The sequence below is a fragment of the Calypte anna genome, chromosome 18, assembly GCF_003957555.1.
Source record: "Calypte anna isolate BGI_N300 chromosome 18, bCalAnn1_v1.p, whole genome shotgun sequence".
Classification (NCBI taxonomy): domain Eukaryota; kingdom Metazoa; phylum Chordata; class Aves; order Apodiformes; family Trochilidae; genus Calypte; species Calypte anna.
This window is the reverse complement of record NC_044263.1, coordinates 5,448,495-5,476,365: the sequence shown is the minus strand read 5'-3', so window position 1 is coordinate 5,476,365 and position 27,871 is coordinate 5,448,495. Positions and strand designations below refer to the sequence as shown.

Genomic DNA, 27,871 nt, shown 5'->3' with positions numbered 1-27,871 from the left:
GGAAGCTGCTTCATCTCTCTCTGTTCAGGGATGTCATTCCTCTGATTTCTAAATATTAAAAAAAAATGTAGATGTTATTGGAGCAATTGAATTATTTGTGGGGTTGCTTAAGGTCTGTGTCTATTGCAAATGATCTGCCATGTTACTGACAAAGAACCAGTATTGCCTAATTCTGCTGAAAGACATGGATTCTTAGTCAGTCATACCTGGTCTGGCTCTTGGGAGTCACCAAAAGGACCTTCAAAACCCCATTTTTAAAGTAAGTTCCCATTTTTGGCTTTCCTTTATAAGGACACTCTAGTGCAAGAGTGGCTGTGTCTGCCAGGTATTAGGGCAGAGATAGTTGGGACAATTACAGCATAGGAAGGGTCCTTCTCCACAACTTTCCAACTCACCTGTCCTCCAATATCACGGCTTTTGGCTCGTAACTTGTTAACCTGACATTCAGCAATATCAGCTCGTTCCTCAGCTTCTTCGAGCTCATGTTGGGCCTTGCGGCATCGTGAGAGGTTAATGTTTGCCTGTTCTTCCTGGAAGTCATGAGGTGCCATCAGTGAAACAGACACAAACTAACATTGCCCTTTTACCATTAACCATATGGATGTGCCATAGCAACAGAACCCACTACCAGTAACCTCACAGCTACATCCCTGCATTGCCAGCACTTCGTGCATTTCTATTCAGTACTGTCAACAACATGAGCACTCAGCTGGGGACAGAGCAATTGCTCTTCAAGCTGGGAAAATTGGCTAGTGTGGCTCCAAAAGCGCAGCAGCTCCAGAATAATTACAGCTGTGTCTGCTATGTTGTGAGCCGTAAGTCTTTAAGTGGTAAGGAGTATTCAAAGATGGTGGCCATAGCTGTCCTGTCAAACTGAGTATTTAATTATTTTAACAAACATGGAAATCTCCACCCACGGCTCACAGAGAGTTAAAAAGAATCCTGCACTCACAGCTTCCTCAGCCTGTTTCTTGTATGCTTTCACTTTTAACTGCAGCTTGTCCACCAGATCCTGGAGCCTGAGAATATTCTTCTTATCCTCTTCAGACTGTGGGAAGTGGAAATCAAGTCAGCCTCAGAAGATGGACCAAGGTGATGTATGTAAGAGGGCAGAGGATTTGAGATACCTGGTAAGTGAGTTCTTTCAGCCTTCGTTCATACTTGCGAGCACCTTTCAGTGACTCCATTCCTCGTTTCTGCTCAGCATCAAGTTCGTTCTCTAACTCATTAATCTGAAACACAGTATGATGATAAAGACAGAAATTTGTCAAGAATGGATCAGATACTGCTGTGGAATCTTAGGAACCAGTGTTCTGCCAACTAAGACTGCAGAGAAAGTGACAGTACAGGGCAGCTTCCTGCAGCTCCATGTCTCTTCTGCAGTACCTGGACACAGTGCTTTTATTTCTTAGTGGATATTTCCTTTTAAAGCCAAGAGTACATATTTCCCAGTCAGTTGTGCTGCTTTTTGTAATAAGAACAGTTGAAGAGAGAAGTAAATGGTTCAGGTAAATGGTCCATCTAGCCCAATGCCTCTGGGAGTGGCAGCAGCAGATACTACTTATGGACAATGGAAACCTGGCCATCTACTCCCCTTACACTAGTCTATCTTCCACAATCAATCCACACAGATTAGAAGTGTAAGGTGGCATACCTATGCCTGTTCCCTTAAGTATGTGCACATTTGCTTATTTCTAATCCCTTCTACCAACTGACTCTTACAGCCTCTCATGGCAGCAGGTTCCACAATTTTACTGACCACTCTGCATAGTAATTCCTTCTATTTCTTTTCAACTGATCTCTAGGCGGAGATGTTCTGATCTGCATTGTGTGTCCTTATCTTTAAAATTGTGTATTTTGATGAATAACTGTTCACAATATATCTTGGTCACTGCTGTCATGATTCTGTAAACTCTGATCACATACCCCTCAGCAATCTCTTCCCCAATCTGAAGAGTCCTGCCCTTGTTTGTCCCTCCTCAAAAGACCACTCACTGAGCTGTCATTCCCTGGATGCTTTTCTAACTGTCAAGTCCTTCTTAAGTTCCAAAGACCAGACCTGGCCATAGTACATTTAATAAATAGATACTCTCTGTCTTTGTTCTCAGTGCATTTCCAAATGAAGCTCAAAAAATTTTCTCTTGGAGTTTTTGATTTTACTGCCCATTGAACAGTCTCCAAGAGCTATTGTAAATAAAACTGAGATCTCCTGTCTGAGTTGTAATTGCCAGTTCCAAGATCATCCCCAAGTAAGTATGTTTTAAAGTTTTTCCCTACATTAGTTACCATATATGTCTACCTTGATATTCATCTACCCCCATTTTTGTCCACTCAGTTTTATGAGGTCATTTTCAAGTTCCTCACCCACAGTGCAGTGTTTAGTTACTCAATGTAACTCTTAGCAAACCTGCTGGAGATACCTGGGGCTGTCCCTGTTGTAACCTTCCCAATAGGTTCCAGCAACCAAGGGCCCACTCAGGAATTTGATTTAAGCCTTCACCATACCCTCGCCTCTAATTTCTGGAGTTGCTTCTTTCCACCCTTCAGTGCCAGCTGCTCAGCTTCATCCAGACGGTGCTGCAGATCCTTCACTGTCTGTTCCAGATTCTTCTTCATCCTCTCCAGGTGGGCACTGGTGTCCTGCTCCTTCTTCAGCTCTTCTGCCATCATGGCTGCCTGGTTGTAGCACACAGTTATGATACAAATATGCCTCTCCATCCCTAGCAGTTCTGCACTCTTTCTTGGAAGCTATGCCAAACTTCACATTCTCAGTCAGTGCCTATGACCATGCTAGCAGTTGGACTAGATGATCTCTAGAGGTCCCTTCCAACCCCTAACATTTTGTGATTCTATGATATAAAGATCATTCTGTTTCTCATTCTCTGTTTTCCTAAACTACTCTGCTTTGGAGAATGAGCAGGGTTGATGGCAAGAAACAAGCAAACCCCACAAAATCAGGGCATGCAAATGAACCAGTACCAAAGTTTTAATTCTTTGAGTGAATAGAAATTAGGGGCATCTTGAAATATTACTGTCTGGCACTCTGCAGCTCTGGGCTCCTACATGATTTTGAGTATCTGGCCATTTGGTGCCTAAATTTGTTGAAGAGTCAGACTCCTAAGCAGTTTTTGCCAATGAAATGATGTTGACTGTCTTGAACTACAAAGAAAAGCTTTTGCCTGCTGAGATCTTCAGAACCCAGGATGTGTGTGTTGATGTGTGATCTGATGATGTGGTTCAGACCACTCTTTTCCTGTTACAATCTTGTCACCATCTATTCTATCCTGTCTGCTACATTTATCCTGAAACAAATGCGAATGTGGGTATGGGGAAGGTGAGACAGAGTGCCTTTTCAGTACAGACTGGTAGCAGAACATGATCTGGATCTGGACTGAAGGCATCTTCTGTGGCAAACAGTAGGGCAGAGCCTGTGTGAGGCCCATGTGGTGTTGTGTGTCACTGATATTTCCTGTTCCTGTGTTGAAGAATTGGTTCTCCTCCACTTGATTGCTGCCTTGCTGAAGTGAAAAGCGACTGCATTTGTGTAAACTGGAAGAGGGGCAAGCAAGAGGACTCACATCTGTGATTGCTTTCTTTGCTTTCTCCTCTGCATTTCTGGCTTCCTGAATGCTGTCTTCGACTTCATTCTGCAAATGAGTAATTTCCGCTTCGAGTCTTTTCTTTGTGTTGAGGAGGCTTGTATTCTGTTGGGATAGTCCAAAGACATGTCATGTCAATGTCCACCCCATTTCATGCCACTCCCACAGACCTGTGCTAAAGAAGATACCAAATACCTGTGAGTGGAGAAGCTGCACTCGTTCACTGGCATCTGTCAGCTCCTGCTCGGAAACTTTCCGGGCTCGGTCTGTCTGCTCCATAGCAGCTCTCATCTCCTCTATTTCTGTAGTCATCAGATTGTTCCTGTGCTCTGCCATAGCAAGCTGCTCCTTCAGGTCATCATTTTCTCTCAGAGAGTCATCCAAATGGAGCTGAGAATCCTTTAATGGTGAAATCAACATGACACTCAGAGGCAAGCAGCACGAGTGGCAAAGACCTGTAGGACAGTGGCCCTTGTGGTCCCTACCTTGAGTTGTCCTTGCACAGCTTTGAGGTGCTTCTGTGTCTCTGCCACCTGACAGTTGGCATGGCTCAGCTGTATTTCCATGTCATTCAGATCTCCCTCCATCTTCTTTTTCAGCCTCAAAGCATCATTTCTGCTTCTGATCTCAGCATCCAGCGTGGTCTGCATGGACTCTAATACCCTCTGGTGATTCCTCTTCAGCTGCTGAATTTCCTCATCTTTCTCTGCATTCCTTCTATCAACATCTGACTTCACCTGGTTCAGCTCCAGTTGAACACGTAAGATTTTTCCTTCTTCATGTTCTAAAGAGCCCTGGCAGGGTGAAATGATATCGTTTGTCTCTGTAGTGTTCATTCAGAAATCTGTCACTTTGCGGCCACCAGCACAAATATTTGCCTTACTGTGGATCTTTAGTAAAGGCCTAGCACTGAAAAAGCTGACTGCTGTTCCCATAAACAAAAGTCATTATACCTCCATTGTATATTACTCAGTAATTTAGGAATAAGACTTCTTAGGAAAATGCTCCCTCAGTACTCTCAGGTGGATGCTATCTGGGCCCATACACTTGTGGGTGTCCAGGTGGTGTAGCAGGTTGTTACCTCTTCTTCCTGGATTATGGGGGAGGTTGTGCTTCTCTCCACCCCTGTCTTCCAGCTCAGGGGACTGTATATTCTGAGGACAACTCATCTGACTATTAAAAATTGATGCAAAGAAGGCATTAAGTACCTCAGCCTTTTCCTCATCCTTGATGTAAATGTTCCCTCCCTGCATCCAATAAAGGATGGAGATCTCCTTTCCTCTCATTTGGTTAACATATTTGTAAAAACATTTTTTGTAAAAATTTTGCTCTCTGTTATGACAGTGGCCAGATGACCTAGCAAGTCATGGCATTGTGGGACCTGGTATGCACCCTGTTTTAGCAAAACATGTAATTGTACCAGTGTCACTTCCAAGATTAGGCTGATCCTCACTAATCTATGTTCATCAAAACACGTCCTGTGACTTTACTCTGCTTTGAAAGCCTTACTGGCTCTCATTCATTGAAAGCAGAGGAAATGAAGAAGTATAATCTTAGTTCTCTTCAGCATTCATCTTTTTTTGGACAGGAGGTGATACTAAAATGCTTTTTAAGTTACATTAAGTTGGATTAGACCTACTCTGAAAACATCCTTGGTTTATTTAACTAGCAAACAAAAATTGTCAGAGTTATGAAATACAAATTACATTTCTGCAGCCTTTCACAGCAGCAAATTCAAACAGGTCATGTAAAATGAGCACAGATTTAGTCTGGGACAGAGGAGTTTTTTGTGCCTGATAGTACAGCAAAGTATGCCACATTGGTAAGGGACAGGAGGACAGGAGCCTGTGCTGTTTGGTTTGCTTGTGATCTCATACTGCACCCTTGTGGCAGTATCGGGATAAACACAAACGTATAGTCTCCACATTTGCTCCATTCATAATCTCTCTCAAAATAAACTTCCTTATTGATGACACTTGCCTCTGCTTCTTCTAATGCTGCTTGAAGGTCACACTTTTCTTGCTCAATTTGCTTCTTGGCTTTCTCCAGTCCATGATTAACTTTTCCAGATTCCGCAATCTGTTCAGTAAGATCAGAAATTTCCTCTGGAACACAAAAAACACACACTGATCTTAGATGATGTTGTCAATAGCACCTGAAATTCATGTTTGACAATTGGAGTGATGGAAGAAATAATGACATAACATGATGCAGCAGTGAAGAAAAATACTAGATCTTCTCTGCAGTCTTTACTTCTGATTATCTGACATCTCCAGTTCAGTTTGTCATCTGAAAATGAGAGGGATCAATAGGGGTGACATCAGAGAAAAATGTCAAGGTCCTCTGGATAGTGAAATTACACCTCCAGAGACAGTGCTGTCTAATTGCTCTCTTTACGCTCCCCAGGGATCATTCAACTCATAAAAAGGCACTGAACTGTGTTTCCTGTATGTAATTAGTTTGCTTATTAAATGGTAATCCATGGTGCCACAGCTGTGCCACAGTTCTCCAATAATCAGGAGATAGATAAAGTCCTCCAGATTTATTCTAATGGCAGTGACTGAAGTAATCAGAAAAAAAAATACTGGTTTCATCATAATTTTTTGTCCATTCAGTTAATTTGGCCCCTACCCATCAATGGAATTATGATGGTGTGAAAGAGAGGGAAGAGCATGAGGGAGCAGGCTGCTGTAATGGGCAGTAGCTATGTGCTTAGGGGTGACTTTGTGATCACCTGAACAGTAAAGAAAGTCACCTAAGAGTTTGGTGGGAAGTCATATGGAACAAAAACCTTGGAAGAGGCAGAGCTCTGGTATCCAAGAAACAAGGAAGTATCTTAGGACTCATGGTGGATCCTGATGGAGCTGATGATGGGTCATGCTGGAGCTGATGGAGATCTGAACTTACGCTGGAGGTTTTTGTTTTCCCTTCTGAGAGTCTCAGCCTGGTCAAGAATTTCTTCGTAGGCATTCTTCATCCGGAAGATCTCAGTGCTAAGAGAGCGAGACTCCTTCTGGGCAGCTTCCAGTTCAGCCTGACTCTCCTGGTATTTCTGCTTCCATTCAGCCAGGACCTGGATTGAGAGGAGCTATCAGAACATAAGAATGATCCATTCTTCAACACTCATATGTTCATAGGACAAGAAGCTAAGAGTCATGACTTAGCTTAGAGTCTTTTGCTTTGGACTTTTCTCTGCCTGTCACAATGAATTCACCATCAAACATACTCTGGTTGTTTTGGTGGAAGCTGCTTAAATTATCCTCTTCAGCCAGCACTAGTACATACCTCAGGATTTCATGCAGGAGTCTGGTTTGATATCAGCCTGGTCACAATGTGTTTAGTCTGAATGAGGCTGTGTGAGCCTTTTTGTCATTACAGGAGCCAGTGGTCTTGCACTCAGCCCACCCAGAATGATCATGTTCTACCAGTTGCCTCCTGAATTTGATACCTTAGGCCTGCAGAACATCTTTATTAGCATATTCACTTAATTCACTAACACAAGGCTGGGTCAAGGTACAAGGCTGTGCAACATCACTTGGGCAATTAACAATGTCTAATTAACAGTGTTCATTTAAAGGCAGTGGAGAATGGAGCTGTGTAAAGAAGTCTAAGGCTCTGCCTAACACAAATAAAAGGCTGGCAGACTAGCACCAGGCAAAAGTCAGTCTGCTTGTTCAAAGAAGACATATAGATCCACTCAATCTCCCTCATTCTTTTAAAAACTGTCAGAAGGATACTTTACTGTTTGCTATGGTCATCTGGGGTTACTTCACACTTTGACATTGTCCTTACTACATGTCCCATTGTATATTCCTTACCAGAGCTTTGCTTTGAATAAAATGTAATCTATCTTAGTATGAGTGCAGAAATAACTTCCCTAATTTCAGAACTTAACCTGGCCTATGTCAAATGTCTAACAATGTTCATATCTGGCAGGCTCTTTGAATGAACCTTGTCAAAATTCTTCTGCTTTTTATCAAATGCTGCACAAGCTGCGTTGGATCGCTCCACAGCAATCATGAGGTCATCCACTTCTCCCTGCAACCTCTGCTTTGTCTTTTCCAGTGAAGCACACTTTGAGTTGACAGCCTCAATCTGCTCCTCTGACTCCTGCAGGCGCTGAGCAAGCTTCTTTCTGCACAATGAGACAATCAACACTGAGAAAAGGAAAATTCTGATGTTCTCAGGAAATGTATGGGAAAAGAGTTTGGCATGGGACATATGGGCAGGGAGAGCAACATGGAAATCTGTGATGGTGTGATCAGAGAGCCTGGGATAATGCAGCATGCTGGAGTCATGCATAGCCTGGGAGAATACTTAGCCAAGGGGTAGGTTGGACCAGTGTGGAAAGGAACTGAAAACACACTTTCAATATTGGCAGTGTAAAGAGCATGATTTCTCAACTACTATAATTAACTCATTGGTAATGCACTGGAATTCTCCTTTCTGCAGACACTCCCCAGCCTCTCTTCCTTCTTATTTAAACCTCTACTGATTCCACTTTTCACTCCTGACACATTTCAAAGCACACTGCTGTGCATTTTCCCACTACAAGCATACTCTGGTTTCCTCCAGTTTCTTCTTACATTTACACTTAAATATCCTTTTACTTGCTCCAGAACAGTTCCCCACATACTTGGCCTCCTCCAGCTCCTCTGTGCGCTGAATAGCGTCTGTCTCATATTTGGTTCTCCACTGGGCCACTTCACTGTTGGCCTTGGACAGGGCACGCTGCAGCTCCCCCTTGGCCTCCTGCTCCTCCTCGTACTGTTCCCGCAGCAAGTCACAGTCGTGGCGAGCAGACTGCAGGGCATGGGCCAGGGCGTTCTTGGCCTGGGTAGTTAGAATTATAGAAGTTATCAAAACATTAATAATTTGTGACTGGATTTTTTAATTGTATTTTATAAAAACTCCACATCTCACTGTCCATGTGCCACAGTTGTTACAGTAACTGAAGGAGCAAAGCATTAAGAACTGTGTTTCAGACCTATTGTTTATCAGGTACATGTCCATATTGTCTGGGATAGTGCCTCTCAAAAACATTTGCACCAAGTGCTTCAGGCAAAGGCACAACAAATCAGGCAACAAGGTGGGAATTAAATCTCAGTAAGTTTTCTTGTAAGCTTTTCAGGCAGATTTGGTGTTGACCTTCAGGTAGAATAAACTTTAGACTGCATTGTCATATCTATCCCTGGGTATGCCTGCACTCCAGCACTCTTTCCTTATTTGGCTGCTGCTGTATTCTTTGCTTTAGGGATTTTATTTAGCATTAAACATGCACACAGTGCTGTTTGCATTCACTTCTGTCATGATTTTGAACTTCAGAAATCATGAAAAGAAGGGCTTAAACAGTCCTCCCTATCTAATTTGTTACGCCTCTTCTGTGCGTTCACAAGTTTCACACTTCTGAAGTCTCCACCTTTCTCTGAAGAAAAATCTCCATTATTGTTTTAGCTCATTGATTTATTTTACAACTTATTGGTCACCTTATTTTCTTCCTCTAGTTGTCTCTTCAGTTCTTCAGTCTGCTGAGTGAAAGCATGTTTGCCCCGAGTCAACTGAGAAATCAAGGACTCCTTCTCCTCCAGTTGCCGAGTAAGTTCACCTAAGAAACAAAACGTTTTTTTTAGACAGATACAAATCATAAACTGTAGAAATAAGAAGAGCTAGCCATATGGAAAGAGGTTGCAAGATATACTTTGGTAGAATAGAGCAGAAATTTCAGTCCCATCTGAGAGAGAAAGCTATCAAAGATAAGTTTTTTGCTGTCATCAAAGGAGAGGTGATGAACTGACCACAGACTGCCACATTAATTTTGCTTGACAATGATTCCTTAGGCTTGGTTTTGTTTCCGTGGATAAGTTTCTATGACTGCCACTAGGAGGACATTCTACATTCTGAGTTTTGCTCAGATCACCCAGGGATGAATACATTACAAAATACACAGGCAGTCAGACAGCATATTTGAGTACTTGACACAGGACAATTACATTTCATCTAGGGACACACCATTCTCAGACTGTAGACGTGTTTTCTGAGTATTCAGATCATTAATTAGTCGCATATGTTCCTCATCTTTGGTTCTGACTTCACTGAACTGGTCTTCGAGAGCTCGGCACATCTTTTCCAGGCTGCTCTGTTAAGAGATAGACAGCAAATCCTTGAGCTCATCTCATTGTTCAGAAAAACAATGGTAGTGATGAGACATGTTTCTTTGTGTGTGACAACCTTGGCTTTGGAGACAGACTCCACGTTACTGGCCAGGTCGTCAATCTCCATCTTCAGCTCACTCTTCTCCTTCTCCAGCTTCTGCTTCACCCGTTGCAGGTTGTCAATCTGCTCCCCAAGCTCAGCCGTGCTGTCCGCGTGCTTCTTCCGTAGGGCAGCAGCCATGGCTTCGTGCTGCAGCGTGGCCTCTTCCAGGTCACGGCGCATCTTCTGGAATTCTACCTCACGCTTCTTGTTCATCTCAATCTGAGCTGCAGTAGCTCCTCCTGCTTCTTCCAGGCGCTCGCTGATCTCCTCTAGCTCCCTGGAGAGGTCAGCCCGCTGCTTCTCTGCTTTTGCCCTAGATGTTCGCTCTGCCTCAATTTCTTCCTCCAGTTCCTCTATGCGAGCCTGTGAAAGTTAGTTGGTTAAATGAGGACTTCTGAACAGACAGTTTTGAAATTGCCATGAGAGAATAAAGAGTAAACATTCATTTTCATTATATCATCATGAACTGTGAAACACCACTAGAAATTTCACATGAATTGTGTCTTATGACATGAAATATTCAGTTTTGAAAAAAAAAAAGAGAATGTAAAATCTGATATTTCTTCTTATGCTATAGCTTGGAATAAGCTTATTATGTTATGAAGGATCTAGTATTGCACTTTTCTGAAGAAATAGGTGATGTGTCACTGGAAAACGCAAAGTTATGTGAGTTTTATTAGAAATCTCCTAAAGAACAGGCCAGAAAAAAGCAGTGTCCTTTCTCCAGCAGCAAACAAGGTGGAAAAAACCTTGTGATGAGCAGCCATGAGATAATATCTAAAAAGAACTGCTGTCCTGGCTTTGCATGTAGAAGGTAGTCTCTATCACATTCTATGTGATATTGTTGTCTTAGAAAATCAAATCTCACATGGCTTCACTACTGTTATAACTCAGCCGCTGATCCATTTTCAAAGCCTGCCACAATCTTCACTTAAGAAATTTCTTACATAATTATGTATAATTAGAGGCCAGAGCTTCTGTAAAAGTGCCCTGAGTTGAGAATAGCACCCAGAGTCCATGATAATTGTTTTATTCATGGGTAGGAAAATGATTTTTTTATAACAGTCTATGAATAAATATCAATTAATTCTAAGGAACTTGTGCTTGGCTATTAAAATATAAATAACTCTTAGATTTTACCTGAATCTCTTTAATTTTCTTTTGCAGCTGAGAACTCTGAGCCTGCTCATCTTCAATTTTACTTTGCAACTGGCTTATTTCAAAATCCTTTCTGTTAAAGAACGAGAAAGCGAATTCAATATGGTTAAGATAAAAGCTGAGGTTTAGAATTTAGAGCATAAACAGTTCAGTGCAATACTTTTTTAGCCTTTCATCCATCTGTTGCTTATCATTTTCCAGATCCATGATGGAATCCTGAGACATTTTCACATCTCCCTCCAGTTTTCTCTTTGCTCTCTCGAGGTCCATTCGGAGTTTCTTCTCTTGTTCCAGAGATCCTTCAAGCTAAAAACAGAAAACATATTTTGAAGCATATAAATTATAATCTGAAATTAACTATTCTTGATTTTAAAAATATCACAAGAGTAGGCAATTGATGAATAGACAATTATAGAGAATATAAGAACAGAGAGTTCTTACATAGACTTGTCATATTCTCATGTGTTACACTCATGCTGCAAGATCAGACCAGCCATGATGATTTGGTTTTATCCATTAAGTTGTCCACAGCTTGGCTGTGCACAGTGGAAGTGGAAGTTTTGGAAAAATGTAGATATTAAAATTTTGCTGTGACTGCAGTTCCTTGCAAATATACTGCTATATGTTGACAAATTCCCCCTCTTCATTAACTTCCTGGAGTATATACACAGTGCACAGCCAGAAACCTCAAATAACTCTGCATCAAACTGCAATCTGCCATAGATATACTGCTCCAGCTAAAGGAGCAGGACACAAGGACACAAGAAGTCAAAAACACTGAAATACCCAGTTATGAGCATAGTTTAAATAGGGAAAGATGTACTGGATTCCACAGTATTCTGGTAATTTACAACAATTTATTAGTTGTAATGATTAGAGCTGGCTTGGCTTCTTTAGGAGTTGCTTCTCGTCCCAAATACAAATTTCTGTTCTTTTCTAATCTGTCAAAGCTCCCACCTATACAACCCCAAAACTTTTTCTTACATCATCAACTTGCTGCTCCAGTTTAGTCTTGGTTTTGGTGAGTGTGCTGACTTTGTCTTCCTCAACTTGCAAGTCATCCAGTGTCTGCTGGTGGGCTTCCTGGAGGGCCTTTTTTTCCTTAGTGAGTTTAGAAATATTTTCATCCAAAGCTGCCATCTCTTCAGTAAGATTCTTAACCTGTTAGACAGCAAGCATCCATACTATGAGGGAGTGCCTTGAGAAATGTCAGACTGCAAGAACACAGTGAGTGCACCCTTGAAAAAGCTTGTATGGATGTAGTCAAAATGCTCTCCACAGAAGGTCTATAAAGTTCATGATGGGGGTAGCAGAAAGTGTTATGCCTGACACATTACCTCTTTGGTCCTGCAAGGGTTGGAATTCTTGCTTTAGTTGTTTATTACTAATACAATTTTAACAAGCTAATTTCTGTCACAGGTGATAAAGTGACAATATTCTCTTCCATGACTTTGGCATGTATCCTTCCCATTCAGATCATTTAAGAATGAACAAAACTTTCTACAAAAATTAAAAATGTCAGGGAAAACTGTCTGGGGAAGAATAAGTCCCTAATTCCTCTGTCACCTTATTTTCTGTTGCATGCTTCTCCTTTTCCACTTTGGCCAGAGTCAGTTCAAGATCATCAATATCTTTCTTCAGCTCAGAGCACTCATCTTCAAGTTTCCTCTTCTTTGCTGTCAATTCAGCATTTGTCTCCTCTTCATCCTCCACTCTTTCACTTAGTTCTTTAATTTTAGCTTCCAGCTGGATTTTACTTTTTATGAGTCCTTCACATCTCTCTTCAGCATCAGCTAGATTTTCACTCTCCTGTCAGAACATATCAAAGACAGGTTATATTTCTTCTAAGAATAACAAAAAGCAACATGTGTTGTTCAAGCGCCATCTACAAGAAACTGCACAAGTCAGGACACATTTTCCTATCCAAGTAATGCACATGATTCCGTCATAAGGAAATTGTCCTGCTCAGTTTCTCTGCCTGGGAAAAGTGGACCATTGTCCCATGGTAGAGGCACTTCCATTCAGCTGATCAGATGATTTGGCTACAATACTGTGCAATCAACTCACAGGGCTTAGTCATAACAAGAAGCCTGCAAGGAATCTGACATAAATAGGATCATAGAATCACAGAATCATAGAATGTTAGGAGTTGGAAGGGGCCTCTTGAGATCATCTAATCCAATCCCACTTCCAAGCAGGCTTCACAGGAACACATTTAGATGGGTTTTGAAAGTCTCCAGAGAAGGAGACTCCACAACCTCTCTGGGCAGCCTGGGCCAGGGCTCCATCACCCTTACAGTGAAGAAGTTTCTCCTAATGTTGAAGTGGAACTTCTATGCTCTAGCTTCAACCCATTATTCCTTGTCCTGTATTGGGCACCACCGAAAAGAAATTGGCCCCTTCCTCTTGGCAGCCACCCCTCAGTTATTTGTAGACATTAAGATCCCCTTTCAGCCTTTATACCTCATTCTCCAAGTATGGAGGTGAGGCTGGCTGGTCTGTAGTTACCTGGGACTTCCCTTGCCTCTTCTTCTTGTCCTTTTTGGAGACTGGAGTGACACTGGCTTTCTTCCAGACCTCATGTACCTCTCCTGTTCTCCATGTTTTTTTCCAAAATTATGGAGAGAGGCTCATCAGCAACATCAGTCAGCTCTCTCAGCACATGTGATGTGACTCATCAGGGCCCACGGATCTGTGTGTTTTCAGTTTATCCAAGCTATCTCTAACCCAATCCTCCCTGATTAGTGGAGAGTCTTCCTCCCTCCAGCTATGCTCCCTTACTTCCAGTGACTGTGATTCCTGAGTGCTGGCCTTAGAAGTAAAGACTGAGGCAAAGAAGGCATTCAGCAACTCTGCCATGTGCCATGTCTGCATCTTCTCTTATCTCCCACTTCATTTAACAGTGGACCTACATTTTTTTCCTTATTCTTCTTTTTCTCGCTTCTGTATTTGGTCTTCTTTTCTTTCACCTCCCTAGCCAGACTAAATTCCAAGAGAGCCTTGGCCTTTCTTGTTGAGTCTCTACACACTCTGGCAGCATTTCTATAATCCTTTCAATTAACCAAACCCTTTGTCCACATACTGTAAATTTCCCTCTTCCATCTGAGATTTTCCAAGAGCTCCTTGCTTATCCATGCGTATCTCCTGCCTCTTCTACCTGATTTTTCTTTTCAAGGGGATACATTTATCTTGAGCTTAGAGGAGGTAGTATTTGAATACTGACCATCTTTGGGCCCCCTGTGGTGGTCACAGCCAAGAGTGCCCCCAGCCTTAACATCCATGACCAGACCTTCTTTGTTTGTTAATACAAGGTGCAGTATTGCACCTCTTCTTGTTGGTTCTTCATTCATTTGCACCAGAAAGTTGTTATTAATGCACTGCAGGAACCTTTTGGACTGGTTATGCCTGGCTGTGTGATCTTTCCAACTAATATCAGGGTGACTTCAATAATCCTTAGCACCAGGGCACGTGACCTCGAGGCTACTTCCATATGCAATAGATCTGATAGCAAATGGAATTTCACAGAAGCATGAGTTTAGATGTGAATTTGTAAAACAAACAGCATTTCAAAGTCAGCTTTCATACTGCTGGATGATTCTGTCTTTGATAAGCTCCTCCAGCTCTAATGACAGAGGTCAGACTATCTCTACTAAACTGCTTCCACTTCATTCACATGTGGCCAGCCTTGCTCCTGTCAGTCTCTAACCCCTCTCTCAGCCAGTACAGAGTGTGGCTCAACCAGATTTTTAGCCTGCAACTATTACTATAACTAACAATTTGAAACACATGGTTACTCACAGATTGAACCTGAAGCTGCAGGTCATTTTTCTCTTGCAACAGGGTCACCATTTTCTCTTCCAGTTCTTTCCTTTTTGCCTCAGATTTAGCAAGCTCTTCCTTGGTTTTCTCAAACTCTTCCTTCATGTTGGCCATCTCCTTCTCAGATTCTGCACTCTTCAGCAAGGGCTTCATCTTGAAGTACAGCTTCATCCAGGGCCAGTGCTTGACATTCATGAATGCCCTCACATTGTATTGGATGATGTAAATGGATTCTCTGAAAACACAGAGACATAGTTTGTGAGGTTGGTGAGACTTTGGTTAAAAACAGACTTTGATTATTGGCCATTAAGCATCAGCATTTTCCTCAGGGAACTATTTTTCCTCACCTCTATAGCTTTTATTAAAGAGTAATTTCTAGGCAGTTGATTACAGAATGTTTGATTCAGTGGCATGAACAATAACTGTGCCTGGATATAGGAGATATCTGGATATATAAAATTGATATGATCCATTGAAATGATCAAACCTATTTAAAACAGACAAAACTTACTACTTGTTCAATTGCCTATCTCTGTCATGGGGTTCTGTAAATTTTGAACTCCTGCACTCCTGGGGAAAAGGTTCACTGTTAAATACTAAATACCATGCTCCAGGTGCATAGTGTAATTGCTGAATAGCTATTTTCAGAATTTTGGAGACTAACAAAGAAACCATTAGTTTGTGTGTCCTCTTTTCCCCCTAGTATTTATAAGGGTATTTCTTGAGGATTTTTTTTAATTGGAGACAGTATACTGCACTTCTCTACTATTGGTTTGATACAGTATGGTTGTCACTTTTTACTTATATTACCTTCTTGCATTCATCTTTTTAAATTCACGTCTCATGAGGTGGCCTCTGCACATAGCCTGTGTATGAGTGATGAGGCTCACAAGCTTCTCATCTCTCATCTCTTCTAGCAGTCCCAGGAGACCTGCCTTGAAGAACACCTAGAATATAAAAGAGGGTCATATATTGACGACATTATTGTGGTGTTGTTGCAGGCAGTGGAAGATCCAATTCATCAGTAGTTATTAATAATTTAATGAATTAATTAAAGAACTAATTTTCAGTGCAGTACTATGTCCTACTCTTTCTCTTAGCTGTAGTCTTTTACGTCACACTCAAGGTTTGTTCTGTTAACTGACTTAGAGATGGCTTAAAGGGCCATACATGATGCTGTCTGTTCAGTAGTGAAGATGATTGGGTTTTTATCCAGAAATAGTACTGTCTTGATTGTGCTGATCAGGGAATCAGTGTCCCACCTAAGACTGCTTTAGATATGGAAGGCAGACTTGTGTGTGTGCCTAAATCCCCTGAAAAGTCTGACCAACTTGTTTGTGCCTGTCTAACATGCTGTAATATAAAGCAGTATAACTGGCAGGAGAAAGGGGCAGCACTCATTCTATTGGCAGCCTCTCTGGGTTATTCTGGTAGTGAAGTGGTCCCCGGGGCTGTCAGTGCTATACATACTTGTACATACCCCCTGAACCAGACAAAATTTTTTGGACTGTATCTTGCTAGTGGTATAATTTGTTTCGAATTATCATGAATGCTGATTTCATATGCAAAAATATTTTAAATTAACAATTTTTTTTGCCATTAAGTAAACACACTCTTCCACAAGGACCTTACCTTGGTGTTGCCAAATCTGTATTGGCTGTGGTCAACATCAATGGAGGAAAGAAGCTTCTCTGAAGCCTTTTTGCTGTCAATGAATTGGCCTTCTGGTATGGCTGAGGCATTAAGAATCTTGTACCTGTGGTAAGACAGGTTGCAACAGGACTGATTTCAAACAAGGTGAAGAAAATAGGATCCACTGTGTATCATAAAATATACAGAAGCTGATCTATTGGCAAGTGACTGAATATGGCATCTGAAATCTAGACAGTCTTGGCTGAACAGAAAGAAGGTGATGTTAAGGGGACATATCTACTCTTCAGAGGAATCTGTTGGCTGTGTAACAATACAGTGTGTTGTTGCACACAGAATTAATGTGCACGCTGAAGAGCATCCATAGGCCCAGGAATTAGGAAGAACATAGTGAGAACACATCAACCCCTTCTCATGTTATTTCATTGATCAGAGAAATATTACTGAAATGGAAGTTGAAGATGAATTAAAACTAAAAATAATCTGTATTCGAAAAATAATTTTGTATTCAAAAGGGAATATGGATCTTGCACAGCTCACACACTCCACAAGTTGTACCACTGACTCATTGAGTTGGGAATAAAATGGCATGGTAGTATTCTCTAACTGCTAACAGCAGTCCTAGGATTTTGCAAGGTAACAATGTCATGCACAGGACCACCTAATCCTTCAAAAGTTGTTTCTTCAGATACATCAAAGGAGATGCATGTCTGTACACTGAACACTTCTTATTCTTAAGTCTACCTTGACAGAGAATATGTAAAATCAAGACAGTGATAATAGTGTAGTAAATTTAGTCTCTTAGGCTTCCATTGTAGCTGTGATGTCACCAGACTTGTTACTGGAGCTATTGGTTTACTGAAGCCTTATCTTAACAGACAGTAGTAAGTGAAGACCTACCTTTGCTTAAAGTCTGCATAAAGTATTCTGCTTGGGAACCCCTTCCTGCAAATTCGGATGCCTTCTAGAACCCCATTGCACCGCAGCTGATGCATCACCAAGTAATGATCCATTTCACCTTAAACAAAATACATCCAGTATGATTGTTGTGCTTTAACCCCAGCTAGCAATTCAACACCAAAAGACACTCTATCACTCCTCTCTGATGGGCTGAGGGGCAGAACTGGAAGTGTAAAAGTGATAAAACTTAGGGGTTCAGTAGGTAAAGCAAAAAGCATACATTGAAGCAAAACAAAACAAGGGATTCCTCCACTACTCCCCATCAGCAGGTGGGTGCTCAGCCATCTCCATGAAAGCAGGGCTCTCTCACACCTAACGATTACTTGGAAAGTAAGACTATCCCTCCAAATGTTCCCTCTCCTTCTTCTTCCCCCTGTTTTATATGCTGAGCATGATGTAATATAGAATGGAATATCCCTTTGGTTTGTTGGGGTCAGCTGTCTCAGCTGTGTACCCTCCAAACTTCTTGCGCACCACAAGATGATAGGGTGGTGTGAGAAGCAGAAAAGGCTTTGAGGCTGTGTATGCACTACTCAACAACAACAAAAGTATCTCTGCACCATCAATACTTTGGCTCAGCAACAATCCAAAACACGGCCCCATACTGGCTACTGTGAAGAAAATTAACTTTTTTCCAGCCAGCATTCCAGAATAACCTCCCATTTTTGATAAAACTCAACCAGTTCTTGATTAAAGATGCAGGAAGTGAAGACAGAACATGACTTCAATTCACACAAGTTGCAGAGAGCTGTTTCAGAGCTGAGTTTTACAATGAATGCTGGAGCTAGCAGTGCTTTTGAATTGCCAGTGGCAGGAAGGCAAAAGGCCATATTACTTAACAGTGGCAGGAAAATGCTTTAGGAGACCAGCTAAAAAAATCTTCAACATCATCGGCATCCTCATTGGATATAGGTAGGGGTAGCAAATTATGGAGTGAAGTACAATCTAAACAATCACTCTTCATGTTATGTAAGATTTTACCCTGGCTGTGATGCAAGTATTGACTATAATAAAATTTAATTGGATTTGGGATTTGGTCGTTACAAAGATTCCAACTCAGCAGTGATTATAAGTAGCTTGTTTAAAACTCTCAGTCTGCTTTCAGAGGACAGTTGCCTCATGCAAAGGGAGCTGTTCTAGAAGAAGTTGGTGTGAAAGTTAAGCAGGCTAATTGCCAGCAGACCCATGTCTTTAAAGTGTGACAGACCTACCAGGTGTCTTGGTCTCATTAGGAATCAAGCATCGCACAAAATGAGGATGGGTACTTCTCAGGTTAGTCATCAACTTGTTTAGATTTTCCTGTGATAAAACAAAAGCATGTGATTGAGCTTTGAGTTACAGATCTTTTATATTTTTATTCAAATGTCAAGTTGTAAAAGAATCACAGAATTGCTTGGATTGGAAGGGGCCTTTGAAGATCCCTGCCATAGGCAGGGAAATCTTTCACCAGATCAGGTTGGTTCAAGCCCCATCCAGTCTGTCCTTAAACATTTCCAATTATGGGCATCCACAACCCCTCTAGGCAACTTTTTCCAGTGTCTCACTACCCTCATTGTAAAAAAATATCTACCTGATGTCCAATTTCAATGCATCCTCTTTCAGTATAAACCAGTTACCCCTTGTCTTTTCATGACAGGACCTGGTAAAACACCATCTATCTTTCTGAGAAGCCTCTTTTATATACTGAAAGGCTGCAACAACACATCCCTTCTCTTCCCCAGGATGAAAAACACCAGTTCTGTCAGCCTTTCTTAACAGGAGAGGTGTTTCAGCCCTTGTATCATTTTTTTGTAGAATGGCTCATTTAACAGGAAATTCACATACCCGGAACACAGCAGACACAGTCTGGAAAGAACCTCCCTTCTTCTTAGCACCTTTCTTGCCACCGCCGCTATCACCTTGGAAGAAGCAGATAGGAGGTGAACTGTTAGAGTATGTTTTATAGATCTGATCTTCCTTTTTTTGGTCACGAGCCAATAAAATAATTATTTTAAAATTTTGAATACTCATTGCTGCATAAGAGATTAGTGAACTTCTGGTTGTTGGTCATTGTATGGTGTGTTTGGTCTCAAATGCATGAGTTAGACTGTATCAGAATGTGTGTGGCTTTGCCACTGTTACACTACGTAATTCTCAAAACAGTGTGCACTGCGCTACCAGTCACATCATTTTTACTTACAGTTCTATTTTTTATTATTATTATTTTTTTAATTAGGCGAAAGACCCAAGAATGTGGCTCAGCAGTGCATTTATTTATCAGCATAGTGAAATTCTCTTTAGAAAAATCTCCTAATCTGATGTTCCAGGTGAAGAATAGAGGTTTGTTCTGAGTTCTGCAGCCCCAAAGCAGGACACATATTATAGTCTCAGGAATACAAATCCAAGCAGCTCAGTGCCTTGTCATATTTGCTTTATTGTTGAACTAAATTAAATCAAGACTTAAATGGAGCCTTTGTCTTCTGAACTTCACACTTTATCCAAAATTTTATTTCCACAATTTTTTCTTCTCACCTCTCTAATATTGGTAATACCTGTAAGAACCACTGCTCACTCCTTACCAGTATTTCCTAAGAGCTTACTCAGGCACATTGTTACATCAGCAAAACTGAACTGCATGGAAATCCCCATGCAGTACTCTCTCGAGATCCTGAGACCCTGCTCTCCATATGCCTGTGGATGAGTTGACTACTAATTGATACTGTCTCTTCTTTTTGACCAGCCTCCAGGCTGCCAGAATATTTGGATTTTTTGTAGAATTATGTGTGGCCATTTTTGGTAAGGAAGACTGTCCAACTTGAGGGTCCAACAGGGCAAGAGATTAGACTACTCTCTGATGCCCTAAGAGGATTTCTAAATTACATTCTCTGCCTCATTTCCTTTGCAACACCAGGATTCTCTGCTGGATACAAACTAGTTCCATGGTTTCCTTTTAGTTCTTCCAGTTCACCTTAAGAAACAAAACAGTCCCCAAAGACTATAAAGTGCTTGCACATTGCCGTGTATTTTGGCACCTTACATGATGAGTAAGCATGCACATGATTCACAAGACAGTAAGTCAGAAAACATGCACCTCCTATCACTTTATTTTGGATTTGCTGAGTTTTGCTTCTTTGCACTACGTTAATGTAGTGTTTTAATCAGTTCTGCATGTTTGTATCGTCGCTTTGGCATATCTGGGTGCGCACAAGAACATGGGGGATGTAAGAGAGTCTGGAGTATGCCACAGAGATGAGAAACAGAAGTAGACTTTAAGTGATTCTCACCTTATCAATCAACACTGGAAAAGCACTTACCTGTCTCTGCCCCACCAGCATAATTAGAGAAAAGGAAGGACAGCAGCTTCAGGGATGATTTCTGGTACAGTCCCACAACTGTTTCATTCAAAGGATCCTTGTTTTTGTCAAGCCAGCCAGAGATGTTGTAGTCCACAGTGCCAGCATAGTGCACCAGGGAGAAGTGCGCCTCAGCCTTGCCTTTGGTAGGCTTGGGCTTCTGGAAGTTGTTGCACTTGCCCAGATGCTGGTCATAGAGCTTGTTCTTGAAAGAGGTGTCAGTTGCCTTGGGGAACATGCACTCCTCTTCCAGGATGGAGAAGATGCCCATGGGCTGGGAATAATATGAATACATAAAGAAAGTAAGTGGTGGGGAGGGAAAAGTAAATAAAATGTGATTTGTGACTTGTTTCAGTGACTAATTTGCACTTCACAAGGTCTTAACACATCACTAGTTACTATAACATTTAGGCAAACTAAATGCTCAGGCTCAGGCTACTACACAGGAACATGGCAACTTGAAATATGCTCAGTTTATTAACAATGACTGGACTAAAATAAATGGTCATGAAAGAAATGTGCTTTTCTAAAATTAAAATATTTCCTCTACCTTCTCAATGAGCTCAATGCAGGCAGCCAGGTCCATCCCAAAGTCAATGAACTCCCAGTCAATTCCTTCTTTCTTGTACTCCTCCTGCTCCAGCACGAACATGTGGTGGTTGAAGAACTGTTGCAGTTTCTCATTGGTGAAGTTGATGCACAGCTGCTCCAGGCTGTTGAACTGCAAATTCGAAATACAAAAAAAATGCCAGTTAGTTTGGAAAAGTCATCAGTGGGCAAGCATACCTACTGTAACTCACATCAAAAATTTCAAAGCCTGCAATGTCCAGGACACCAATGAAGTACTGTCTGGGCTGCTTTGTATCCAGCTGTTGGTTGATTCGAGTAACCATCCATAGGAACATCTTCTCATAGACTGATTTGGCCAATGCACCCACTGAATTGTATACCTGTAAGAAACACAGCCATGGCAGTAATGAAAGGTGAGTTAACTATGAAGTTGAGAGAACTGTTTGAACAAAATGACAAACCAATCAGCTGTCCAGGTACCTGTTGAACACTTTGTCCTTTAGTTACATATTCGTTCCCAACTTTCACTCTGGGATAACATAAAGCTTTGAGCAAATCAGCAGAGTTCAGACCCATCAGGTAGCCAGCTTTGTCAGCCACTAGGATCAGAGACAGCAAATAAGTTCAAAAATTGACAAAGAAAGATGTCCAGGTCCCCTAGGATGTGAGAAGCTCCTCTCCAGTCCCATGGAAAACGCTTTCCTTCCAACACAGGCAGTGTCTCAGCTACGCCACATTCCATGCCTGAAGGGCTACAGCAATATTTATCTTAAGTGTGTGTTTCTTTGTGGAGTGTAAATTAAATCACTGACTTGGTGGAACTTGCAACAAACTTTAAAAAAAAATTAGTTTCTTTTCTGGAAAGGGAAACCATTCTCAAAGTGTTGGGCACTTTATGGGAGTGGGTTGCTAGCTTATCTCCTTGTGAAGTTCAAAAGCAACCTCTGCAGCCAACACTACCTTCTGTGCCATCAGGCTCTGCCTGCTCCTCCCTCTGCTTCTGCTTGAACTTCATGTTCCCATAGTGCAGAACAGCCCCCGTCAGCTTGTACATCCCCATCTTCTCATCTGAGTTGAAGCCCAGGATGTCCATGGCATTCTGCAGAGGCAACAGGCAAGCCAGGGAAGGTCTGAGAAGCACAAGGTGCTGTGCAGCACTGATGTTTTCCTGTGACTTCTTCAGGCAGCAGAGCCTGGCACTTCATGACTGTGGACTGCCCGGCCTCCCTGCTTGCCACCAGACTTCTCTGCCTGCCCACCACCAGGCCTCCCTGCCCTCCTTCCCATCTCCCTGGCTGCCCTGCAGGTGCTGGGCTGTACTCACATCCGTTGCCAGCAGCTCCTCGCTGTCATCTATACTGGCAACAGTGACTTCTCCTTGGCTCACATAGGAGAAGTCGTAGGGGTTGGTGGAGATAAGGAGGAGATCTGCAGGTATACAAAGCACCTTTGGTGGCACCAGGGCATGTCACAGTGAAAGAGGAAGCATTTGTTGTGCATGTCCCAGCACTGTTGACACTCACCAATGAGCTCTGGCTTCTTGTTAGACAGTATCTGGTAAAAAATATGATAGCTCCTTTCACTGGACAGCTGGAAAGTCACTCTGGATTTCTCCAGAAGATCTAACCAAAAGACAGATGCTGTTAGTTTCCTGGTAAAGTTGAGATCATGAATGCACAAATTCTGCATGCACTGACTTGCTCCAACTCACAGGTTTCAATATCCGCTGAGGCCAGCTTGCCAGTTGTTCCAAAGTGAATCCGGATGAATTTTCCCTATCAAGTAGTACAGATCAACCAGGTTATAGCAATTAACGAACAAAATGTATATGAGATGTCTGCATTCCAACAAATCTGAAAGGAACTCACAAAGCGTGAGGAGTTGTCATTCCTCACAGTCTTGGCATTGCCGAAAGCCTCCAGCAGTGGGTTGGCCTGTATGATCTGATCCTCCAAAGTTCCCTAGTTACACAAGAAAAAGTTTCTTAACAAGCTTCACTACTAGTTAATAACAAATACTGCAAAGAAAGTATTGCAAACAGATAATTTTTACAATTCAGCTGTGATTTTAATCTGAAATTAGCAGAGTTTTTAAGCACTCATCAGCCATCACTCATTTATGTTGCCATTAGTTTCAAAGGAAGATTGCTGAAAGCAATATAGCAATGTATGCTAGCAATATAGCAATCTTGCACCTTGCAAGGGTGCACCTAGCTTTGCAATTGCATTAAAACAACTATCAGACTTTCAGATTGCAAAACTCATCTCCAGATATGCTTTGAAAAGAAGGGTGGAATATGGACAAAGCCTGAGTCTCAAATACCAAACTTCAAAAAACAGATAGCAGAAACTCTAAGCTTTTTACTGCATAACTGGAGAAGGAATGGTCTACATGTAAAGTTTCAATATAGTACTGTATCATTCTTGTTAACTGCAAAAATCTGGGAGGAAGGACACTTCTGTGACATTATGTTTCTCCTTTTCTATGCAGTACAGTACAGGAAGCAGAGTCACTATGTGCTTTTTTGGATGTTTTTCTCAAGGCTTCCAACAAGTATGAAGGTGTTGCCAGAGATAATTTCCAAGACAGCAATGGAAAAACAAAGACTGAGGAAAAAATACCATTTTATCCAGATGAAAGATTAGTGGCACAGGTCAAGGTGCTTTGTCTACTATGTTTTAAGTGCAGCAGTTAACATCTTCTAATGAAGAGGGAGTGCCATTCTCATCACTGTCTGCAGATGGCACAATGGGTTTAAATAATTTTTTATTAGCTTACTGTGAAAGTGGAGCCTGTAAAATTAAGGCAACACAGTAGCACACGAAATGCTATATAATTTTTCTTTTGTATTAGAAGTCCCCAATTCCTAGAGTAATGCCCTTTCATATGTGTTTTTCAGCTTTCTAAATGAACTTCCTCATTAAGAAAAGAGGATTTGTGTGTCAGTGCAGCTGCAAACCTCTTTTTAGTGCACACATGTGCCAGAGGAACACAAGGGAGCGTGGTACATGGAGAACAGCATGGAAGAAAACATGGCAGTTCCTTACACAAGTTGTTTCTGAAGTAGTTTCTACAGGCTGAGTGGCAAAGTGCTGGAGGTTGAGACAGCTTTCTAGGGCATTGCAGTTACATGCTTCCCTTATTCATATACTCTTGATGGCATCTGATTTCAGCCTGCAACTGGGGTAGGATGCTGGGCTGGACAGAACTATGACTTGAATGTCTTATTTAATGTTCTTATAAAGAGGCACATGCTCCTGTTACAGCGATTGTGAATACTAAAAAACCCAGAGTATTTTGTGAAATAACTCAGAAGGCAGAACAGGTTGTTGTCCATCTGAGCCAGGTGATTATCCTTATATCAAACATGATCAGTACATCTCTCAGCTGTCTCAAAAGTATTTCTGAGATCAGTCCTGGCATACTGAGCAGCTGGTGAAAGTTGAGCTCAGGAGATTCTGGAATAGTGCTGATGGAAAGAGGGCTTGTAATGAACGTGCCTGGGCCATAAGAACCCATCAATCACAGACACCTGCCTCTGAGTGTGAAAAGAGTATTCAGCCTTGGAATCTCCTCCTTAGGTTCTCCTGTGCCCTTGGGTACTCAAATAACATGCTGACACATGTCAGCCGCTTTAGTACACATACCATCTCAAAGTCTGTGGTGACACATACTTGTGCCATAAGGATGCTTGTTCCTTGGCCTGTGCTAGGGAATGAAGCCTATGCAGATTGCAGCAGCTGGTCTGCTCGCCAGAAAGGGGCATCTGAGCATGTGCTTTCTTCCCTGGAAGGAGTCTTTCTAAGTTACTTTCTAGCTGTCAGACAAGTTATCCCAGCAGTTCCAAATCTGCTGCTTTTCTTATGCTGCCTCTCAGGCAAGAGAATAAGCCAGTGAAAACTAATCCCTGATGCAACTGAAATTACTGTTAACTTCAGTACAACCACTCAAGTTCAGAATGCCTGCACTTCCCTTGTCAATAGGAATGACACAAGAAATAGGAATTGGTAGTGGAAAAATGGCACAGGTTGCCCTGGGAGTTGGTTGAGGCCTCATCTCTGGAGATCCTCAAGATGAGACTTGAGGAGGCTCTGAGAAACCTGATCTAGTTGAGGGTGTTCTTGCTTATTTCAGGAAGAGGATAGAGGACTTTTAGGGGTCCCACCCAACCTAAATAATTCTATGATTCTATGATTGATTGAATTACACAATCACATGTCACTAGGAGCTCTTTACATTTGCAGCCACTGAGTGCTGTAGATGTAGCCCGTCTCATAGAATACTAATGGACAGGTACCTAGGCAGACAGCACAGAGTAAACTGCTGGCTTACATTATCTCCCTGGTGAAAACTTTCTGCATATTAGTGGAGACTGAAGAGAAACTGAGTTTTGAGCCTTTCCTAAATGACTAAAGTGTTTCTTTAAGAAGAGTTTCACTAGGCTTCAGAAGGAGGGAGGCTCAATAGCAGAGGTAATCAAGTAGAGACTGTGCATCATTACTGTCCCCTCAGTTGCACTATGTTTTTTTGTGTTTTGATAACCCTTCAACACAAAAAATGCGTTTTTTCTGCTCTGCTGGCATAGTCTATCAGGGGGAGATGATGAAATACCTGCATTTTGCCAGGCTGTTGGTCTTTCTTCTTATCACCAGTAACTGCAATTGTTGCAAAGTACTGGATGACACGCTTTGTATTCACAGTCTTCCCTGCACCGGATTCTCCACTGTTCAAATGAAAATATTAATTCTTATAGTAAAAACAGGAAATGTTTTTACTTCTCTGTCAGCTTTGACACACATATGAAAATATACTCACGTGATAAGGACTGACTGATTGGTACGATCTGAAAACAAAGTCACAGAAAGAATTTTTCAAATGTGATATGGAGGGTTTCTGTTCCTTACACGTAACTAACCAACTTCAAAGGAAATAATTAAATTGTAACTTTGTAACCAGATAAAAAAAATTCTGCATTAGCCTGCATGTGTATCTTTTTGAGTACAGAGAGATGGTGCAGCCCAAAATTTAACTCCAAGCACTTTCTTCACTCCAACTTTAGCTCCAACAGTTCTTTAAAAGGCTTCCCAATTATTATTTCTTTTCGTTTATGTAGACATCCTGGCTTAAGTATTGTTTAATTGTAATCAGATTTTCTGCTGTATCCCTTCCTTACTCTGTTTCTTTAAATTCCTTTTCAGGATACTGGTCACAAAGCCACACAGCTACCTACTGCTTTTCCTTCATTATATGATAGCAAAGAGGTCATCAAGACAATCTACTCTATCATGAAACTATGGGAGCTGTTGCCATCAGGTACTGAGTAGAACAGCAGCTCAGATGCCTGAACTGTCAAGCGTTCCTTGCACAGGCAGCCAGTCCTGCCTCTGTCAGGGTTTCCTGTTCCTGCCAAATGACTCACCAGTGAGCATGAACTGATAGGCATTGTCAGAGATGGAGAAGATGTGTGGAGGGGCCTCCTGGCGTTTCTTGCCTCGGTAGCCAGACACCACCTCTGGGCTGTATACTGGCAGCCACTTGTAGGGGTTGACAGTGATACAGAAGAGACCCGAGTAGGTCTGTGAGGAAAGGAGACAACCCGTTGGCTCCACTTAGCTTGGCAGAGCAGTTCCTCCTAGCTGCCCAAAGGGAGACTGTGGCTGGTACTTACGTAGATCATCCAGGCTGCATAACGCTCTTTGAGGTTGTACAGCACAGCGGGTTCATGGAGGTGGGTCATCATGGCCATGTCCTCGATTTTATCAAATTTGGGAGGGTTCATGGGAAAGACTTCATCATCCTTTACAGTCACAGTCTGGCAAAAATGCAAGGAAAAAACAGGAGATGAAATCTAAGCCAAGGAACAGCCTGAACTGGATGATCATGTATGAGTAACAATTGGTTACACTTACTGTATCATCATTTACTTTAACTGTGACTTTGCCACCTTCTCTACTCTGTATGGTACCTTTCACATACATTTGCTTTTCATCCACTACAAAACAGGCTGACTTAGCATCAAATGGGCGATTCTGGGCTTCAATTCTCTCCTTCTCAGACTTCCGTAAAAAGGGTGCAGCTTCTCCAAAGATGGCCATCTCTGCATCTGAACTCATGACTGGAGTTGCTCTGTAGGAGTTCAGAAAAGTTTCAGAGAGACTGTGAATTTGTAATGTATATAGATCCAGAAAATGGTCATGCTCAGTGACTAAAAGGAAGAAGACGACTAATCAGTGTCAGGCCTCAACTTTAAGTATCCACTCAAGAAGTCCTAATAAGGAAAGTTCCTTTTTTAGACAGATATGTGTTCTTTAAGATATCCTCCTTAAAAGGGATGCCTGTGTGTCCAAATGAGGGCAGAGAGAATATTAAGTTAGAAGCCTTCAAAAGCCTTTTCTGTCATATCTTCATCTGCTATTCACACAGCTGCACAGCCACAGATATCTCAAAGCCTCATTGACACAGCAACTTCGATGGTTTGTTTTATTAGACATCTAAACATTTAGACAGGAGTAAAATTTGTAAGTGAAG

General features: G+C 41.7%; 1 protein-coding gene across 1 annotated transcript; it reads right to left on the bottom strand.

Annotated features, from left to right (window-relative positions):
- Positions 1-284: 284 nt before the first annotated feature.
- On the bottom strand, positions 285-27,456 carry LOC103529203 (myosin-1B). Its single transcript, XM_008494627.2, has 38 exons — positions 27,253-27,456; positions 27,012-27,155; positions 26,763-26,919; positions 26,159-26,186; positions 25,955-26,066; positions 23,212-23,304; positions 23,055-23,118; positions 22,867-22,965; positions 22,668-22,771; positions 22,304-22,442; positions 21,824-21,942; positions 21,574-21,723; positions 21,324-21,494; positions 20,735-21,047; positions 19,266-19,339; positions 18,653-18,740; positions 17,382-17,499; positions 16,464-16,587; positions 15,642-15,778; positions 14,811-15,066; positions 12,579-12,821; positions 11,997-12,173; positions 11,173-11,318; positions 10,995-11,085; positions 9,828-10,217; positions 9,609-9,735; positions 9,086-9,204; positions 8,236-8,432; positions 7,551-7,734; positions 6,507-6,672; positions 5,580-5,704; positions 4,085-4,393; positions 3,795-3,998; positions 3,579-3,704; positions 2,506-2,676; positions 1,128-1,232; positions 953-1,048; positions 285-530 (listed from the first exon to the last, which is right to left on the bottom strand). Exons 1-38 carry the CDS (start codon positions 27,454-27,456, stop codon positions 285-287), a joined length of 5,916 nt encoding a protein of 1,971 aa, XP_008492849.2.
- Between the last annotated feature and the right edge of the window lie 415 nt (positions 27,457-27,871).

What these genes read in the sequence shown, in the direction of transcription:
- LOC103529203 (XM_008494627.2), bottom strand. Translation starts at nt 27,456, where the DNA reads ATGAGTTCAGATGCAGAGATGGCCATCTTTGGAGAAGCTGCACCCTTT. An exon ending in ATGACAACTCCTCACGCTTT is followed by an intron (nt 23,119 to 23,211) that starts GTGAGTTCCTTT and finishes ACTACTTGATAG; the next exon opens with GGAAAATTCATCCGGATTCA. An exon ending in CAAGAAGCCAGAGCTCATTG is followed by an intron (nt 22,772 to 22,866) that starts GTGAGTGTCAAC and finishes GTATACCTGCAG; the next exon opens with ATCTCCTCCTTATCTCCACC.